An 18442-nucleotide genomic window follows, 5' to 3' on the forward strand; every position below is an offset into this window, starting at 1 on the left:
AGGTGGCTTCACGGCACACAGAAGGCCCCCGTCTGGGGGTGAGGCTGTGGGCCCCATCCTGGCTCTACTTCTTCCTCAGGGTGGAACCTGGGCCCGTGACTCCACCTGCTATGGCCCAGGCTTGGGTCTTTCCTGGAACCTGCCCAGGGACTGTGCTGAAGAGCAAATGGCACAGACCCTCAGAGCACTCCCACAGCCAGTGATGCAGGAGCCCTCCACATCTGCTCCTATGGTCGCTGTTACAAGGCAGAGCTGCTTTCAAGGACACTAAACCCCACCCAGGTCCTGGTGACACAGAACTTCCTTCATTCCAACATGTATACCGGGGACTGGGTTCACATCATGGTCTCTGCCATCCTCAGGGTCCTCCTTCCTAGTCTGGAGGGAGACACACACCCACACAACCTCACAGGGGGCAGGAGCAACCCAACTGGGACTGGACATGGGTGCTGGGCTGTGGGAGCCCCAGAGAAGGAGCTGTGAGGGAGACCTGGGATGGGAGAAAGGACTTACTGAAGAGGTAGCCTTGGAGGGGGACCCCGAAAGGCTGAGTGGCCTCTGGACTGAGAAGGGCATTGCCATATGAGGGGGCAGCATGAGCACCATTCCTGAAGGAAGCTCCCAGCGTGTCAGAGTTTAGCGCCAGGGGCCCAATGGGGCTGGAGCCCAGCAGATGGTGAGTGAAAGCAGCTGGAAGGCCTCTGGGCTGGCAGATGCCGGAGTGGGTAAGAGGAGCACAGTGGCTGGGGGGCTGGAAAGGGCAGGCTTCGGATGTCACGAGGGCCTGTGTCTGAGCCATGGCTGAGACAGACCCCTCAGGTGCAATGTAAACCAACTGCTGGGGCACAGCTGGTGCCCGAGGGGGAGGGAGACCAGTAAAGAGGCAGCTTCCACCGGGACCCAGGGCGCGAAGGGGGCCAGGAAGGAGGGGGAGGCACAAAAGGCCACACAACCAGGGTTGCCCCTTGGCTGCCCCAGGCCTTGGGCCCCATAGCCCAGAACTATGCACTTTCTCCATGGCTGCAGGCTGTGCAGAAGCCGCAGCCAGTCCAGACTGAAATCACTTTCCCTCCGAGGTGGCTGTCCTCGGAGCCCAATCAACTGTGCTCTGCTCAAGTCACCTGACTCTGGGGATTTGGTCCATAAGGCTGCAACACTTACGAGTCATCTCTGGGGCCTCTGGAGCACTGAAGAGCCAACCAATCATTTCTCTCCAAGAGGCTTGAGCGTGGTAGGTACCTAATAAAGACCGTCGGACTGGTGGCCACAGGGCCCAGGGTTGAAATTCCGGGACTGAGAAGGCTTTGTCGAGGGAGGCCATCTCCACAGTGCCTTTCATCAACTAGACTGAAGTCAGCACTGTGAATGTTTCATTTTCAGAGGACAAGATGAGCCTCGTGTCCTAGATTCTTAACCCCAGTGGAAATTCGGTGACTCCTGAAACAAAGGAGACAAGCTAACGGTCCTACAGAAGACTCAGGAGGTAAGAGTGCCTAAAGCACATCAAGGAAACACCTGCTCTCTGCAGAATGCCAGGCTGTGGTTTCCCGCGTCATTTTCTCCTCTCCCACCAATGGCCCAGTCCCTTTGTATAAGTCATCGGCAGAGTTCACGAGCTAGCACAGGCCACAGGGAAATTTCATTTTCAGTCTTTAAAGAGCTCACTGAAGCAAAAACACTGTGGTGTGCAACTGAACGAAGCTGGCTGTTCATCCAGAGACTCTAGGAGCTCTCTTCTGAGAAGCCACCAATGGCCTCCATTTGAAATTCTTAGACTCTGACGGGATGTCCCTACAGGATAAACTGACATCACGAATGAACACTTTGGAAACCTGTTTAGATGCACGAAGACCACAGACCAAGCCCAAATCTAGACCTAGGGGCTCCCTTAAGGGTTACAGTCCCTAGACTGAAAGGCATCTTGGGAGATTCTCTTTCAAACTCTCTTGGCACTCTCCTTTTAGAAACAAAGGATTGACCCTCAGAGAGGGCAAACGACCCTACTTAGTGGCAGAGCCGGGACAAGGACCTACGATCCTTGCAGGCAGGGCCTTCCCACAATACCAGTCTATCCCCCTATGTGGAGTGAATATTAAGAACAAAGTTGTCCAGAAAGGCTAGAGAACACGTATTCACCAAAATCACTGTCGTATCCTCTCATCTACGGTGAGCATGACTTTCATTTGGGTTTTGTCCCATTCTACACCCAGACTCTCATCTATTTTCAAATACACATTGAGAGGTATCTTCATGTTGACCTCTTTTACACACGTCTAGCTAAACGAGTAGGAACGTTCATTGGGAGTGAGTCTATGTAAAGTAGGCCCTTTGAAAAGCGTCTAAGCCAAGTGCAAACAAAATTATTCAATGGACCTACCATCCAGATAACGGCAGTGGAGTGACACACGGCTGGGGAGTAGGGGTGAGCCTGGGGCAAGGAGAGCAAGGCTGGCTCATGGGAGTGGGTCAGTGAAATGCTGTCTCAACAGAACAGAATAGATGCTGGGCCCCCCAAATCAAGTCATCAAAAGGGAAAGTACCAAAGGAGATCCAACTTGGAAGTGGGAAGCCAGAAATCTGGGAGAGAAGAACTCAAACCACTCTATTGAAGAAAGGAAATAGGGCTTTAGAGGCAGTCTCAAGGGAGGCTGAATCCGAGCATCTGGGGAAGGTGATTTGAAAAGGGCAAATACAGGTGTTCCCAAAGTGAGCTCATCCTGGGCAACGAGAAGAGTTTCTATGGGGAAGAAATGGAAACTGGAGACAATTCTGTTGTGATCTGGAGAAGGATGAGATTTGGGGACAAGCAGAGCTCAAGAGGAGACTCACTCCCATGCAGAGTGGAAGATGTGGCCACCCACTCACACGCTGGTGCTTTGGGTGACAGAGTTTCGGGAACCTAAGAAGCACTTCCACTGTGCTCCAGCACAGCCCTACTCTGGGGACAACTTGACCCAGGGGCAAGAAAACAGGACTCTTTGTTTGGGCCCACCTGGGCAGGACCAACCAACCAGCAGGAGTAGCTGGAAGAGACCAAAGCAGAAAGGGAGGGGGAAACCAACCTAGACTAGGCCAATCAGCCTGCTAGGGACCACCCTCTTCTGGGAGGCGCAGTCTCCCAGGGGCCCATCTGACCCACCTAGTCTTGGTGGGATCCAAGCTAGGACGAACCAGGGCCTGGTCCTTGAGCAAATCAGAGAGCTCAGCAACAGGCCCACCTCTCCGTCTTTACGGGTTGGAGTGGAGATAGGATCATGGTTTCTTAACCCATCCAAGGCCTGGCCCCATGAAATAACGTGCCTGGCAGCAGATGGGAGCCTTTTCTGGGAACTCTAACCCTAAGTTTCTTTACTTTTAGAAAAGAGAGAAGCTGGGACCCCACACCCCTCCCCTCCCCCACACTTGGCCAGGGCTCCCTCTCCAGACCAGCTGTGAGCCACCCTTGTGACATCACGTTACAACCGAAGAGAATGATGACTTAAGCAGCTGGTTGCCCAACTACCGAGACTCTAGAATTTTGTGGACAGTCTTTACTGTGCGTCCCCGCTCTGACTGAAGGCATTTCTGACTCGCGAGTTCAGTGATAAGGTCTTGGGTAGAACGTGCTCCTGACCTAGACTAGCTCCATGGCTAGTCAGAGTACTGACCAGATAGATCAAGTCGAGCTGGCCCCATCAGGTAATGGAGAGTCAGCAATAGGGGTCCCATCTAATTCATCCCTAGTTCCAAATTTGGACTCAAGGGAGATTTTGGAGAACCACATTGACCAAGCCATGAGCCAAGATCCAGGCCCCCAAGATGACCGACAACCACAGGATCCACACCAAGGCACAGCCCACGTGGAAGAAAACGATCTTCTCGGGCTCTCCTTCCCCAGAAAGCTTTGGATGTTAGCAGAGGACAGCGCCTTCACGTCTGTGCGCTGGAATGACGACGGAGACACCATGATCATTGAAGAAGATCTTTTCCAGAGGGAGATTCTTAACCGGAGAGGTGCAGCGAGAATTTTTGAAACAGACAGCTTGAAGACTTTTATCCGCCAACTGAATCTCCACGGATTCAGCAAAATACGTCCAGACGACTCTTCGGCTCACTCTCCAGGGAACAAGAGAATCATGGTAAAGTAGAAAGTCCTTCCCTTTCCTATCTTCTCTGTCACTCGAATATCTTCCTAGTAGACCAAGATGAATGATACACTGAAAGGGTTTAATTTCTGAGGATAACTTTTTTCACGTGAGACATTATCGAAAGATGAGAAAGTACAGATGTTCCTATGAAACTACAACCTCCTTAGAGATAATCTCTAGGTATGACTAAAGACTCTGAGAGGTCAGTTAATGTCAAGGAGAGAGATTAACACCTTAACCTATGCATTACGTATGTCTAGTGAGCTTAGGCTCTAGGGCATAAGGAAACTTGACAGCAATTTAAAAATATCTTTTCTCCATAGGAAAACAAGACCATTATGATTGGGGGGGGCAGTGAATATTTGCTCCCAGAATGACTAACAGGATTGATTTTCTTTCAGATCTACCGAAACCCCAACTTTCAGAGACACAAGCCTCTCCTCATTGAGAACATTCGGAGAAGAGGAGACCTGAGAATTATCGCCTGCCCAGGGACCAGTGCAACAACTCCCAAGAGAAAGAATCAGGTAGAAGCTACGATGCACTCCCCAAGAATCCATCGCAATGAACCCACCAAAGAAACCAACAAAAAGGCCCAGAAGGAAGCCCCCAATGCTCAGGGACCCAGTGGCAGCTGGTGGTTCACGTGCTCTGGTATCTGTTCTGTGACCTGTGTAGCCAGACGTGCCATGGGAAACCATCACCCAAGTGAGCCAGGCAGCCCAAGTGGGGAGGGCCCGTCCAGGAATGATATGTTTGTGCCCCTAGCTACTACCAGAAGGGACGGCATGGGGGAACCACCCGCCAGCCCCCCAGATTACTCAGATTACGATTTTGTGATGTCCTTGTACAACACCTGTTATTTCATCCTGCTGGCTGCCCTTTCAGTCATGTCCGCATACGAGGCCCCTGACGAGGACGAGGAGCAGGAAGGCTCCTCAGATCACAAATGTGCACTCTGTGAGCAGTGCAAGGACAATCCAGGTCCCTAAGCTCACAGGTCAGTGGTGACAGATAAACATCACCGTTTTATAACCAAGATGCAAAACTCCATGGGAATAAACAATCTAATGAGAATTGTGAGTCGGTGTTCTTCCTAACTTTCGATACTACACACACCTCATCAGATAAGCCTGAGGAGGCGGGAAATCCCGGCCCCAAACAGGTTTTGGTCCCTGTTGTCCTCCTTCACTTGAAGAAGCAGCATTTTCACACACTCAGCCGAGGATCTGGCTAGGGAGTATTGAGGCAGGCCCAGGAAGACCTGGTTCCCTGAGCCTTGCCTGGAGGTCAGGAGACAGAACAGCCTGGCTCTTGACCTTGGGGGTATCGCCTTACACTATGCATGTGTCTTGAAACAGGAGGGTCTTTCCTCACGGGTTGCCCTATGATACTAGGAAGTTTCTGATCAGGAGCTGGACGTCTCTGGCCCAAGAGCCAGGGGCCTTCCAAAGAGGTCCACCTAATAGCGGGGCCACCCCACTTGCCCGGGGATGTCCAACCACTGCAGTCTGACTCAGAAGAGACAGGTAATTCCAGTCAATGCCTGGGGGAAAGCCTGTCATCCTCACAGGTAACAACCACTAGAAACCTTGCTAAGAAATGGCCAAAAGAAAGATTTCCCACAAAATAAACAACACTACCTATCACTCATCCAAGAGAGCTGTATTTAGACAGGAAGGACATGAAGTAGCTGTGTGACATGTCTAACACGCATGCTCCGTGAGCCACGGCACACTTGACAACAGAGCAACAGTCATTTGCAAGGACACGCAGCTGCTCTTTGTCCAAGTCTGATGTCCTCTTCATCAGGAATGAGGCCATCCTGGGCTGGTCACTCTCGAGCGATCTTTCAGCGCCCGCTCCCAGCCTTCACACAACGTCCCCTGGATGTTTTTTCAAACATTCTGAGTTCGACCAGAACAAAGAGAGGGGAGAACACTAACGACTTCTCTTAAAAGATATTTCTTCGTAGAATCCAGAAATCAGCTGGACCAAAATTAGTGGCAAGGCCAAGACATTTACTGGCAGCTTTCCCTTTTTCCTGAAGGTCAAAGTCCTTGAGACTGTTCCTGAGCCGAGAGAGGCATCTTGCAAGCAAAGTCCCGCTTCCCCGTCCCTGCATCCGAGTGGAGAAATCTGTTTACACGCACAGCACATGGTGGGTAGCGCCCTCCACCGTGGTGCCAATCGACATCGAACCTGATTTCCACGTCCGCAGTATGATGGCAAGTTGATGGGTTACCACTTAGCTGGTTTCTCAGTAACCTTCCTCTGAGGAGCCCACGTTCATCAGGCCTCCTTCCCCAAGGGGATCAGGTGCTCTGGGATGTCTACCTGGAAGATATCCCTTCCGCCTTTCCTGGGTATGGGCTCCAGTAACCACCTGGGGTTTGAAAGCACAGTCAGGAACTTCTGCTTCAGGTTGGTCAGTACAGCTTGACTTTCCAGTTCCACAACCTCATCAGGAGCTAAGTCCTCTGGGCACTGCAAAGTTTCCCCAATGTCAACGAGCCCTGTGCACAAAGAGAGAAGCACAGAGTTATCTTCTCTTGCATAAACCAAGGCCTGCCTGTGAGAGAACATGGTTTCAAAGTTACAACCACTAGAGACTAAGATGATGTCACCCAATGGACACGGAGTGAGCTGGGTCTCTCAGAGTGAGCAATTCTGACATGCCAAACTCTGTCCACGGCATTCCGGGCGAGGCCAAGGGAGGGACAATGAGGAGGAGAGGGCCTTGTCCTCAATAACCCCACCAAAATAATGGGCAGGTCGCAGTCAGACTGCTGAGGGCAGCAGGTAGAGATCACAAGGGCCCCGGACGCTGCAGGGAACCTACAGGCCATTGGGTCCCCAAGCACTTCACCAGGCGACAGGAGCTGATGTGAGACCTCAACCATTGAGGGGTTAGGGGACTTGTGCAGTATGCGGCAGGCACTGGGGGTGGGACACACACGTGATGCGAGGCAGGCAGCCTGAGTCTAGAGGCCACCCCGACCCCCTCTGCATGCTCTGCTGCCTCTCATGGTCTCTGCCACACGCATGCACACGCAAGCACACACACACGGGCAAACACCACACGCAGATTCGGACCCGTCCCTGCCTCTCAGATCACACACGGGAACTGAGGCCCAAACGGAGAAGCACTTCACCCCAGGTCGTGGAACCTCAGCCCACCGACCCCCAGGCCAGGGCCCCTTGCAGCCCCTCTGAACGTGTGTTGTTTAAAGAAACCACACAGCCCACACACCCAGCAGTTCAAAAGAAAACAAGCCACAAAACTCCTGAGCAAGATCCTGGGGGCAGCCCTGGGAGGTGTCTGAGCAGTGCTCGGCACCGCATCACTTGCCAGCAATTACTCCACGGCCATACTTTTCCCCTTCCCAGAGCAAGGCCTGAATCTGAGCGGGGGTCCGCCCCAGCCTCTCCACCAGCAGCTCCCTCCAGGCGGCATCTTCCCAGTCCCTGTGAGCAATGTGAATGGCGATGGTACAGTTGCGGTGGCTGCTCAGCAGGGGACGCCAACGCGTCTCCAGGGTCTTGACCCCATTTAAGACAAAACCTGCATACGGCTGCCGGAAGGAGAGGCAGCTGAACTTCATCTCCCCAGGGCTCCTCTTGCCTCCGGTGGCCTGTGGAAACAAAGAACAATGAATGTCAATAAACATCACGCACCAGCACTCCAAGCTCATGGCCCGTGGGCCTGACCTCTCCCCAACGTCCCACCCGTCCCCCCTGCCCAGGTGCCCTGAACCCCCAGTGACCTGGACGGTGGGGGAGTAGAGAGTGTTGGCTCCTTCTTCCAATCACCAGGCAGTCTGCGGATAGGGCCGACAGAAGGGGTTGCTGACTCGGATGACCCGCCCATCAGATGGAGTCTTTGGGGAGCTCACGGAGGAGGGTGGGGACCCCCAGAGAACGTCACAGCCAGGACAGCACGTGATCAGTTCTACAACAGATCACTGAACCCCAGAGCAGCACAGAGGAGGGAGGGAGGGCCCCTTGGCTTCACAGTGCAGTGGGCTGGCTCTAGCCCTCTCCCACCACAGCCAGGGTCAGTCCTGGGCTTTGCTTCTTCTCCTGCCACCCTCACCCACCCCAGCACTCTCAGCTTCCTGGCACTGCCACCACCAAGGCACTGTGGGTTCCAGACCTCACCAGCCCCTAGCGCAGGGCTGCTAAGCAGAAATCCTCAGTATCCAATCTCAGCTGGGCCCTGGGAATGCCCTTGATCTCAGATGGCCCCGTCGGGTGTCTCCTCCTGACCCCTTTGGGTGCTATCCTCCTTCAACCCCTTCCTGCACCACTAGTCTCTACTGTCAGCAGACGCCAAGAGCCTAGAGAAACGAATAACGAGAGTAGGAACAATTGGTAGCGATGTGCACGCACCGCCTCCATGCCAGGCCCTGGGACGGGCACGATCCATGACGGATCATAGAATTCAATCCTCAGGTAACCAGGTATGGGGCAGTGCTACTGTCACCCCACTCTACAGCTGAGAAGAGGGCATTGAGAAATGAAAAGACGGCACACAATAACAGCCGACCTGACTGCATGCAACCCCTGTCCTTGCCTCCTTTCCTTGTACCTTGAAGGGGTCCCTCCTTCTCGCTGGAGGACAGAGCTGTGCACTGGGAGGAGTAGGGTCCCGGGCCCGAATCTCAGCTGGGTCATGGCACCACAGGGAGCCTCAGTCTCCACGTGGCTGTGAGGACAGGGGACAAGGCACCTAGGGCACCTAGCCCAGTAACTTTCAGGGGCTTCCTTCCCCAACCAGAACAGATTCACACTTCTCACCAGGGCCTGCCAGGCCCCGCGTGATCTGCCACCCCACGCCCAGCTGTCTGCTCTCCTCTCCCCTTTACTCACCACCCTGCAGCCACGAAGGCTGTCCTTCCATCCCTGAAAAATTCCAAGTTCCTTCCTACCACAGGGCCTCTGTAGGTTGCTATCGGTTGCATTGTGTCCCCCCCGATTTCATGTGTTGAAGTCTCAGTCCCCAGTACCTCAGAATGTGACCTTATTTGGAGAAAAGGTCTTCACAGAGGTAATCAAATTAAAATGAGCTCATTAGAGTGGACCCTCATCCAATATGACTGGTGTTCTTACAAAAAGGGGAAATTTAAAGAGACATGCACGCAGAAGAACACCATGTGAAGCTGAAGGCAGAAGGAGGGATGCCAAAGATTGCCAGCAAACCACCAGAAGTCAGGGACAAGGACAGCCCACATTCTCTCTCACACTCCTCAGAAGAGCCAGACTCGGCCGACACCTTGATTTTGGACTTCTGGCCTTCAGAACTGTGAGACGATAAATTTCTGTTGTTTAAGCCACCCGGTCTGTGATACCTTGATGCGACCACCCTGGCAAACTAATACAGAGGTGTACGCTCTTTCCTGGACATCTCCACAGGGTGGAGAACGATTTCTCCATTAACGGCAGATCAGCCACATCCTTTCATGTCTGCACATCTTCATCTATCCTATTTGTCACTGCCTGTATGGGATCCCATTGTTGGCTGCCCTGCAATTTACTGACTCTTCTCCTACTGATGGCGAGTCACAGACCGCTTTGCACTTTCTGCCACTGTAAAGAACATTACCACAAACAGTCGCCGACTGAAGACACATTTAGGAGGAGGCCTGGATCACGCAGCACACACATCGGAGATGCTGATATGCACCAGCAAGACACCTTCCACGGAGGCTCACCTGGGCACACTCCACCAACCGCAGGCAAGGGTGCCATTTCCTCACACACCTGTCAGCACTGACCACCACCTTTCTGCTTAAGCTTTGCGAACCTGATGGGTGACAAAGGGTCGCCCTATTCATTGGGATTGGATTATTTACGAGGGAAGCTGGCCGTCCCCCTGTGGCCTGGCCATTTCTATTTCTTCTCCTGGGGTCGATGACTGGACTGCAGGTTTGCCTAGTTTCTGCCACTTGGTGTCTTGGCCCTTTTCTCAGCAGCAGGACAAAATCACAACAAGGAGACCTGAACTGCGCGGGTGGAATCCCTAGAGAGAACTGAGGTAACTGTAAAAACACGAAGGGGGCTGAGTGCCCTCCTGCCTCATGAGGCAGAGAGTACCTGCTTGGTGGCCTGAGGAGGAAAGGCTGTTCCTCTTGTCTCAGCTTCTTCACCTGCACAAGGACAAGAAGGATAATGAGACAAGGTCATCAGGTAGGAGACAGCAACGTAGGCTAACATGGCAGAACAGTCTTCTACTCAGCAGGGACTGGAGGCCAGCGGGACCGAGGAGGGTCCAACAGGAGGGAAACAGCTCACTCTTGGTTTGGTTCTGCTCACCACGGCAGTGGGTCTCTCCTCCCCTTGCTGGGTCCAGGACCACATAATGCCCCAGCGGCAGCACAGAAAACCGCTTCATGGGAGTGGGACATGTTCTGACAGCCCAGCAGACCCCGTGGCCTGGGTGAGGTCACAGCCGAAGGGCCAAGCGGGAGGGCAGGCATGAGGGCGGACCTAGCGGTGCAGGGGGACCAGCACACTCGCGTTTCTAGCACAGATGCACGTTGCCGGTCCACACGCACGTAGAGGATGGCGGGCGTGGGAAGGTGGCAGGAGGAAGGGACAGGGAAGTGCGGCCTCGGGTGCCCTGCGCGTGCTCCCAGCCCCACGGCCCGGGAAACCCCAGCCCAGCGGTACCGTCCCGCGGAGGGCTGAGTCCTGGATGCTTTCGGGCGGTGCGGGTCTCACGGCTCCCGGCCCCACCGGCCAAGCGAGTCTCGGGCGCGCTGGGCCGACCCGGCTGAGGCCACTGGGCAAGACAATCCTCCGCCTCCCCGTGGCCTGCCAAGGCCGCCAGCGGTGGGACGACCGCCTCCCACGCCCAGGCGAGGAGACGACGTGCGCCGCGGTCAGAGGACAGAGCGCCCGGCCCGCGTGGTGGCTGCGCCGCTGCCGCCGCCACCGGTGCCGCCCGGGAACTGGAGACCCAGGGCCGCCGACAGGTGACAGGCGCCGACGCTCTTCTACCGCGCCGCCCTGGCTCAGACGCTGACGCCCCTTTTTTGAGGCGTACACTGGCTCGCAACACGTATGTACGCACGCAGCACGCAGCACGCAGCACGCAGCCAGCTCGTGACGGAGACACGCAATGACGTAGACACGCACAAACGCACGCAGGCCCTGGCCAGTAGGAGACGTTGATGGACTCACCGGGCCCTGAGCCCCGAGGGACGACCGGGCCAAGTCCGGAGCTCGAGACCAGCTGCCCGGAGCAGGTCGGGATTGGGGAAAAGGAACTGGACGGAGAGGGAGGGGCGGGGCACGTGGAGCTTGGGGGCGGGGCTGGGTGGCGCTGAGGGAGCAGTAGGGGGGCCAGACCTGTGGGAAAGAGCTGAGGGAGGAGGAGCTATGGGAAGTGAAGGCGGAGCTGGGCGAGGAGCTGTGAGAAAGAGCTGGGGGAGGAGCTGGGCGAAAGGTGAGTGAGGAGGAGCTGGGGAAGACCTATGGGACAGAGCTGGGAGAAAGAGCTGCGGGGGAGGAGCTGGGGGAACGCTGGCGAGGAGGAGGCCGAGGTGTGAGAAAGGGCGGGGGCGGGGCAGGGAGGAGCTGGGCGGGGCTGGCAGGGATGGAGCTTTGGGCCGTGGGCGCCGCGTGGTGGGTGGGCTAGGCTGGCTCGGTGGCGGAGGCCAGGCAGTGCCCTTTTGACTCCTGTGACTTTGGCGCCCGGTGCGCGCTGCACCCGTAGGCAGGAGTCCAAGGTCGACCTAAGCTGACCCTCTGAATGGACCCCGGGAGACGCGGAGGCGAGGAGAGGGCGGGGCCTCTAGGCTGAGTCTTGCGGCCAGAGTGTTAGGGTCTCCTTCCTCCAAGCCACCCTGGGAGTGCCAGTGGGGTCCTGAGGGGCGGACTTGGTATGGCCTTTGCAGGTGAGAAGGAACATCCCCCCTCTTTCCTGCTGCTCCTCAGACCTGACGTGTCCCCCACAAAGCCTGCTTTCCTGTCAGAGCTGTCTCCTATCTTGGACCACTCAGTTAGGGGCTCAGGGGTCTGAGTGGAGGCCTCTGGGCTCCTCGAGATCCCTGCGCCCTCACTAGGCTTTGACTTGATGACCAAGTCCTGGGTCCTTGCATCCCAAACGCCTGATCAGAATAAATGCTCCTCTTCCTGACCCCACTGCTACTTCCTGAGTTCCGGCCTCATAGTGTGGGGCCCCTGCTAGTCCCTGAGCCTCCCCACCGGCCTGGACGCCTGCTGTCTTTCCTCTTCCAGTGGGTGCTCCACAGGCCACCAGTCCCGTTCCTGAAGGGCGCATCTGCCCTCATCAACCCCCTCCAGAGGACCCTGCCCAGCCCTCTCCTGTTTAAGCCCAAACCCCTCAGGGTCCTGGGAGGGCCTTCTGCTGGCCCCAGCTCTCTCCCCCCTTGTCGCCCAACACATTGGGTCACTGTGCTGGGGAGCCCCTGCAACCTGAGTGCACGTGCTCTGCCAGGACTCCCAGCCTTGGCACGTGCGGTTCCCGCGGGCTGGAATGCCCGCCTCCTCTTGTCCTGGCAGACTCCTGTCCTCCTTCCAGGCACAACTTGAACATCCCCTTCTCCGCCCCACCCCTGGTGGCAGGCACTCTGGTCCCTGAGTTCTGGTAGCACTCTGGACCTCCCTCCCTCCCTCCCTCCCTCCCTCCCTCCCTTCCTTCCCTGGGATCCTGTCTCCCATGGTTGTAACTGCTCTCCAAGAGTCTCTGGCCCCATGGAACGCTGAGTTCCTTGAAGGCAAGGACTGGGTCTTACTGATTTGTGTACGCCGGGTGCCCAGGACACGGTAGTTACTTAGTAAATGTGGAATCTACAGAGGACTGCTTTCTCTTTCAGTGAGCTGCACCTCCGCTCTCCTTGTGGAAGCTCCAGGAAACGGGAATGCTGGCCGTGAGGTGAGGTGAGGTGAGGAGCAGAGGGTCCCTTCCTGGGATTTAGGCCTCAGGGCTGCAGGGGGTCTGCTTCCTTCCCCAGCCCGTGCCTCCGTCCGCATAACGCACCCTGTCTTCCTTTCAGGAAGTCCTTGCCATGTCTACCACTGCTTTTGCGGTGACCGTATCCCCAGGACGTCGCCTCCTCTTGAGCCCACAGGACCTGCTCAGAGTCGGCCTCCTTTCTCGTCCCCCTGGGCAGCACCCTGCAGAACCCCCTGCCCCCGATGGCCTGTCTGAGCACTTGCCTTGGCAGTTTCTTATCCTTCACCCCTCCAGTGACCTCTGTCCATCCAGCCCCCCCAGCTCCAGCTGTGCCCTGGGCACTTGCCACCACCGGGCCTCTCAGCACTCACCACCCTGGTGCTGCACACCCTCTCTGTGGCCCAGATGTTCTCCTGCCCAGCCCATCCTTTCTGCTCAGTGTGATTTCTCCACACCTGACCCCTCCTCTGAGCCTGTCACCTGTTCTGTTCTCCTCACTTGTCGAGAGGTGCAAACTGCACCACGGAGAATGCTACCTCCCGCACCCCATGTGCTTCTCTGACTTTGAGGCCCAGAGAACATTACAGTTTGCTCCTGCTGCATGTTTTGTGGCACCACCGGTCTGGGACCGGCTTGACCCAGACTCCCAGTTTCCCTCATACACTTCTCAGCAGGTCCGGTTTCCTCCTCTCTGAAATACCTTCTGCCCATCTTGCTGTTGAGCTGCTGGTCTTTTTGGTTCAGAGTTGTGGGAGCTGATTTTGAAGACTGGATGGTAATCCCCCCTTGGTTGTTTGCGTTTCAGACTCCTCCTCTCTTTTCAGGCCTGCTTTGGACTCAGTATTCACCTAGGCTCTCGAACTGTAAGTGATCCCAGAGGTCAGGGAGTGTCCCACCGCCCCCTCCCACTGGAGGCTGCCATCCACCCCCAGGCCGCCACCTGGGATAAGCGGTCCGAATAGGAGGTGCCCTTGCATCTAGCACTCTGCCCCTGAGAAAGGGCTCCTTCTCATCTCTGTAATTCCCTCTGTCACTGCTTGGCTTTAGTTCCGTGCCCTGGTGTTACTGAAGAGAAGCCCTGGGGCAGCCATGCAGCTACAGGAAGACAGCGAACCTTGTTTCTTCTGCCCCAGTCTCCCATTTTACCTCCCGACCCTCACGTGGCCTGTTTCCAACAGGCACACTCCCCTGACCCCCTTCCTTTCTGTCCACCGGGCAGCTCTAGCTGTCCATGTCTCTCTCAACATGGCCCAGATCCAGTGGTTCAACCTGTGAACTGTAGTTATTTCTGCTTTTGTCTTAGTGACACTCCAAGTCCACAGGAAGAAGCTGCACCACAAGGAACCTGCAGACGTGGGCGGGCTACTTTGACGCCACTGGTTAGTTGTGGTGCCTGCACACAGAATGTGGCCCAGCAGAGTTGGAACCTTGGGAGTTTCTGTGGACTTCCGGAAACCCTCCTCACTTGCATTCATATCACAAGCCAATAAAGCACCTTTAACTGGGGGGCGGGGAGACGCTCATTTCCATGTTTCTGTCTCTCCTGAGCTCTTCAGTCTACGTCTTCTTTACTTTCCTCAGTCTCTGAGTAAATAAGCAATGACCCACGCACCAGGCCCCCACAGCTTGAGGGAGGCGTCCAAACGTCATGCTGTGGCCGAGCGGCGTCGCGGTCCAGCTTATTTGTTTATGAGAGTGGGGATCTGGAGCACGTGTTGCCATCCGTGGCCATGGTGATGGGGGCTTGAATGAGTGGACTAATGTGCTGTGTTGCAGAGACCCCCTCAGCCAACTCTTGAGTATCTGCATGCTCAGTGGCGACTTTGGCAAGTACAGAAAGTATCTGAAGAATCAGGACAAAGGGCACTCATGAGGCGCTACACGGAGGCATAAACGCTCACAATTTGGACCTATTCCCCTGGTTCTTTTCCTGTGTTTTCTCTTTACTCAGTTCAGTTCATGCTGTATGAGCATTCTGTCTTATGTTTTCTCATTTAACGTTAAGTATTATCCCATGTTCTGAGAGGTTCCTCAGAAGGTGTCTCACTAAGCTCTGTACCTTGTTCTGGAGTGTATTGGGTTCCAGGCTCTCCCCGCTCAAGACCAACTGACAAATTCTCGGGCATGGCCCAGCATACCTTGGACCCAATGACATCTCTGGTCAGAAACTCCAGCTCAGGGGGTCCCCCTGAAGCGGACGCAGAGACCGAGTTTATGGAGTCTCCAATGTCAATGTCAAGTTGGACGCTGTGTCCAACAGCCTTCAACTGCCTGGTAATCCTGTTTCCCAGCGTTCAGTCACCCAGTGCATAGCCAGAGGTCCCTTTGGGAAGGGCTAGGGGGTCATTCCAGTGTCTACTTGCCATGGCGCTGCAGTGTCCTTCCCCTTGCGGTCCTGGCCACCTCCCTAATCCACAGTTCCAGGTCCAAAACCTGGCTCAGGGGCAGAACCTGGGCAAGGGATCATGACTTGTCTGTTGGGGTGGCTGCGCTCAGCTGCCTGCCATCTGTTCTTGCTCTTTCAAGTGTCCATTTTAGGTTGTACCTTGGTCGGTTGCCCATCCGTTGTGCCCCCAGGGAGGTTGTGTGCTGTTGACCACCTCCACCACTCGATGGGTCAGGCCTCCTTGTCAGTGGTGTCCATCATCCTGAGCCCCTGGATTCTGGCCGTTCAGTGCCACTCCAGGTCTTCTACTGCGGTTCCTTGGCCAGGGGGTGGTGTTCATTTCCGTCCATTACGAAGCCTGGCACATTCTGCCTGTGTTGTGTGGTGACCTCACTCTGGTTGGGGGCCTGGCAGGAAGCCGACCACATCTTCCTGGTTTTCGTGGGACTCTCCTGGTTTTAGCACTGCAACCCACAGCAAACTGGGACAGTTGCTCCCCGTACCTCCTGAGACGGCGGGCACCCGTGGGGAAAGGCGTGCAATTTTGTGCTTCCTCGGGGATGGGGTGGAGACACTAGCTCTTTATGGGAAGGGTGGGCCGCTGCCGCAGGCTCGGAAGTTTCAGAGATGTCTGGGGAGTCTAGATCTTCCAGGGCCCTCTCTCAGATGTCCCTGTCCCTTATGTCAGGGATGCAGATTTTCCCATGGGGCTTCTGACATTGGCCTGACAGGGCTGCCTGGGTTGAATGTTCAACTGTTTTTGAAGTTCAACCACGTCTACCAAATCCTGAGTTTGACCGTCGTCCACTGCCTGCGATAGGGGCCACTTTGTAAGCTACTGAGGAGACCCTGGGGCTCCCCCTTAGTTTTCAGTCTGTTAATCACCCCGGGCTTCTCATCCCCTTGCAGGTCATCAAAGCAAAAAGGTCACCCCCATCCATTCCCATTGTCCTTAGAGTTGTCCTTCCCATATGTGCCACACGCCTGGATCTTCTCACCTGCCAGGAAGTTCCTCTCCATCTGCTGGCCCAAGGAAGAGTTCTAACAGGAGCGTTCTAGCAGCTGGGCTGTCTGCACACCACCTACGCGCTGGGATGGGGCCCTCATTACCAGTGGGGCGGGTGATGAACAGTCCTGCACCAAGACCCCATCTTACTGCCTGCTTTTTGGACCACGCCAGAACCAACCGTCTCAGGTTGAATCCTTCAGGAAGCTGATCCTGAGAGGGAGTGAGGAGTGCCAAACGCTGCCTGGGGACTGACACCCACGACAGGAGCAGGGCAAAGCAGGGTTGGGCAGGGTGTCCCTTCAGCCTGTGATGCCGAGCTGACAGTCCTTCCCAGCCCATCAGGGAGCTGCAGAGCAGGGATCGGCATTAGAGGACCCGCAGTCGGCGGGGTGGTCAGGACCTCACTGTGCACGAGGCCTTGCAATCCATGTTGAAAGAACAGGTGAATCAACACCCAGAATTGGTGCCCCAGGGATGGCGTGTGCTGACTAGCACACATAGGGTGCACGGGCTGCCTATTGCACGGGCGCAAATGCGCTCCACCCTGGCGGGCCTGGTGGGAGGTGCTTTGGTCTCTTGTGCATCAGATGACTGCTGGGTTAGGAAGGGGACGTGCTTCCGGGGCATTTGATAACTGGGCGTCTGTTAGCATCGCTGCAAGTGCAGCCTGATGGGAGAGGGCAGATCTGGGTACAAAACAGCATAAGGCAAAGAAGATTTGTCAGCAGACACCCGTCCTGTAAGAGGTCCCTTGACGGTGCAGGTACGCAGGTACACACCTCTGCATCACTCAGGGCTGGTAGGGGCATCTTCCAGGCAGACCTGCAAACCATGGAGTCTGCATCGAGGCCGAATGGGCTTAGGAAAACGTGAAGAGGAAGGAACCTCTGACTCAGGGCAAGGTGCTGCATAAGGCTTCAGAGACAAGGGCCCTTTGAGCAGGGTCTTGAGGGTAAAAAGGGTCTCCTTACGTGGGAAATGGGGGAAGGGTCCCCTGAAAGGGCCAGATACGTTCAGGCAACTGGGAGAAGGTTCGTGGCAGGAGCAGACGTGTTGTGGAGCACCCCCAAGCTGGCACCATCAGGCTCCTATCCTCCACAGGGGCAGTGAGGCAGAAAGCACAAGCTTTGTTCTGTGGTTGCAAACTTGAGATTGATCCCTGGTGCCACCACTGCTGGGGGTGTGAGTCAGATCACTTTACCTCCCTGAGCCTTGGTTTCCTCATCTGAAAGATGGGCATGATGTAAAAATCTCCCCCTGAGGAGTAATAATATTTTTCAGTGTAGCTCATGGAGGTAAGGATGACATGAGGTGATTCATGTGAGAGCGATCCGTAAACCATAAAGCACTCTATTGCTAGTAGTGGCCGAAGAGGCATCTCTGTTTCCCCGAGAAGGCTTTGGTAGGTAGGAAAGAGTGTAGGGGTGCTGGCCTGTGCCTTGAAGACTGCAGAAGGGAAATGCGCAGACAGTGAAAAGCCTCCAGCTTGGAAAGAAAGAGGAAGAGCAGTGACACCATTGGCCCCCAGTCCCAAAGGTCCTAGAGGATGTGGCCTGGTTGGGGATTCAGGTGCCATGCTTGGATTTTGACCAAAGATGTATAGATGGCCCCGGGGGGCCAATGGGGAGTCAATGTGAACCCACTCAAACTGACAGGGTTTGAGAATTGGGAGCTTTCTCAGCTACCCCAGGAATCCATAAAGCTAGGAGCCTCTTCCCTGATCTGTGTGGGAGTCCATGTCAGCCTGCTGCCTCCAGGAATACGGGTCCATGATCTGCTATCCACAGTTCCATCACCCACAGAGTTCTGGCAACCAAAGGTGTTTTCATAAGCTTGACCTAAAGTCTTTTGGTGGGAAAACCAAAAATGGATGACCAGAAGCTCTTGGTAGAATGCTGAGTTGTCCTCATCCCACTTGGCATTCATAGTCATGTTTCACTGCAGATGTGCCAATGCCTTCACTAGACCCTGCAGGGGTGTTACTGATGTGTGGTCTG

At 55.4% G+C, this 18442-nt stretch overlaps 2 protein-coding genes and 2 long non-coding RNA genes across 11 annotated transcripts; 3 read left to right on the forward strand and 1 right to left on the reverse strand.

Annotated features, from left to right (window-relative positions):
- Window positions 1-3626: 3626 nt before the first annotated feature.
- On the forward strand, window positions 3627-5119 carry LOC101398922 (heat shock transcription factor, X-linked member 3-like). The gene is made up of 2 exons (XM_004443196.3): window positions 3627-4118; window positions 4529-5119. Exons 1-2 carry the CDS (start codon window positions 3627-3629, stop codon window positions 5117-5119), a joined length of 1083 nt encoding a protein of 360 aa, XP_004443253.3.
- Window positions 5120-5773: 654 nt separating this feature from the next.
- On the reverse strand, window positions 5774-11442 carry LOC101399886 (protein EOLA1). 6 transcript variants are annotated; one of them, XM_087426592.1, is made up of 5 exons: window positions 11313-11442; window positions 10224-10276; window positions 7895-7948; window positions 7480-7762; window positions 5774-6643 (listed from the first exon to the last, which is right to left on the reverse strand). In XM_087426592.1, exons 4-5 carry the CDS (start codon window positions 7730-7732, stop codon window positions 6420-6422), a joined length of 477 nt encoding a protein of 158 aa, XP_087282718.1. In that variant the 5' UTR covers window positions 7733-7762; window positions 7895-7948; window positions 10224-10276; window positions 11313-11442; the 3' UTR covers window positions 5774-6419. The 6 variants fall into 6 exon arrangements, with proteins under 6 accessions (XP_087282718.1, XP_087282716.1, XP_087282719.1 ...); XM_087426590.1 differs by having other exon boundaries at window positions 7895-8018; XM_087426593.1 differs by lacking the exon at window positions 11313-11442 and adding an exon at window positions 10800-10875.
- Window positions 11280-13211, forward strand: LOC147911715 (uncharacterized). 3 transcript variants are annotated; one of them, XR_015550379.1, is made up of 3 exons: window positions 11280-11377; window positions 12971-13039; window positions 13151-13211. It is a non-coding gene; the product is annotated as an uncharacterized LOC147911715 (long non-coding RNA). The 3 variants fall into 3 exon arrangements; XR_015550380.1 differs by having other exon boundaries at window positions 12971-13029; window positions 13151-13180; XR_015550381.1 differs by having other exon boundaries at window positions 12971-13034; window positions 13151-13176.
- A 50-nt stretch (window positions 13212-13261) lies between these two features.
- Window positions 13262-15108, forward strand: LOC147911716 (uncharacterized). Its single transcript, XR_015550378.1, has 2 exons — window positions 13262-14429; window positions 14827-15108. It is a non-coding gene; the product is annotated as an uncharacterized LOC147911716 (long non-coding RNA).
- The last annotated feature ends 3334 nt before the right edge of the window (window positions 15109-18442 follow it).

Source organism: Ceratotherium simum, chromosome X (assembly GCF_057802395.1).
Source record: "Ceratotherium simum simum isolate JZ-2026a chromosome X, ASM5780239v1, whole genome shotgun sequence".
NCBI lineage: Eukaryota > Metazoa > Chordata > Mammalia > Perissodactyla > Rhinocerotidae > Ceratotherium > Ceratotherium simum.

Coding starts and splice junctions, on each gene's coding strand:
- LOC101398922 (XM_004443196.3), top strand. CDS start 3,627: ATGGCTAGTCAGAGTACTGACCAGATAGATCAAGTCGAGCTGGCCCCA. Junction 4,119..4,528: donor CAGGGAACAAGAGAATCATG/GTAAAGTAGAAA, acceptor ATTTTCTTTCAG/ATCTACCGAAACCCCAACTT.
- LOC101399886 (XM_087426589.1), bottom strand. CDS start 10,521: ATGAAGCGGTTTTCTGTGCTGCCGCTGGGGCATTATGTGGTCCTGGAC. Junction 10,277..10,442: donor AGGAGAGACCCACTGCCGTG/GTGAGCAGAACC, acceptor GTCCTTGTGCAG/GTGAAGAAGCTGAGACAAGA. Junction 6,644..7,479: donor TGGCCGTGGAGTAATTGCTG/GCAAGTGATGCG, acceptor CTTTGTGCACAG/GGCTCGTTGACATTGGGGAA.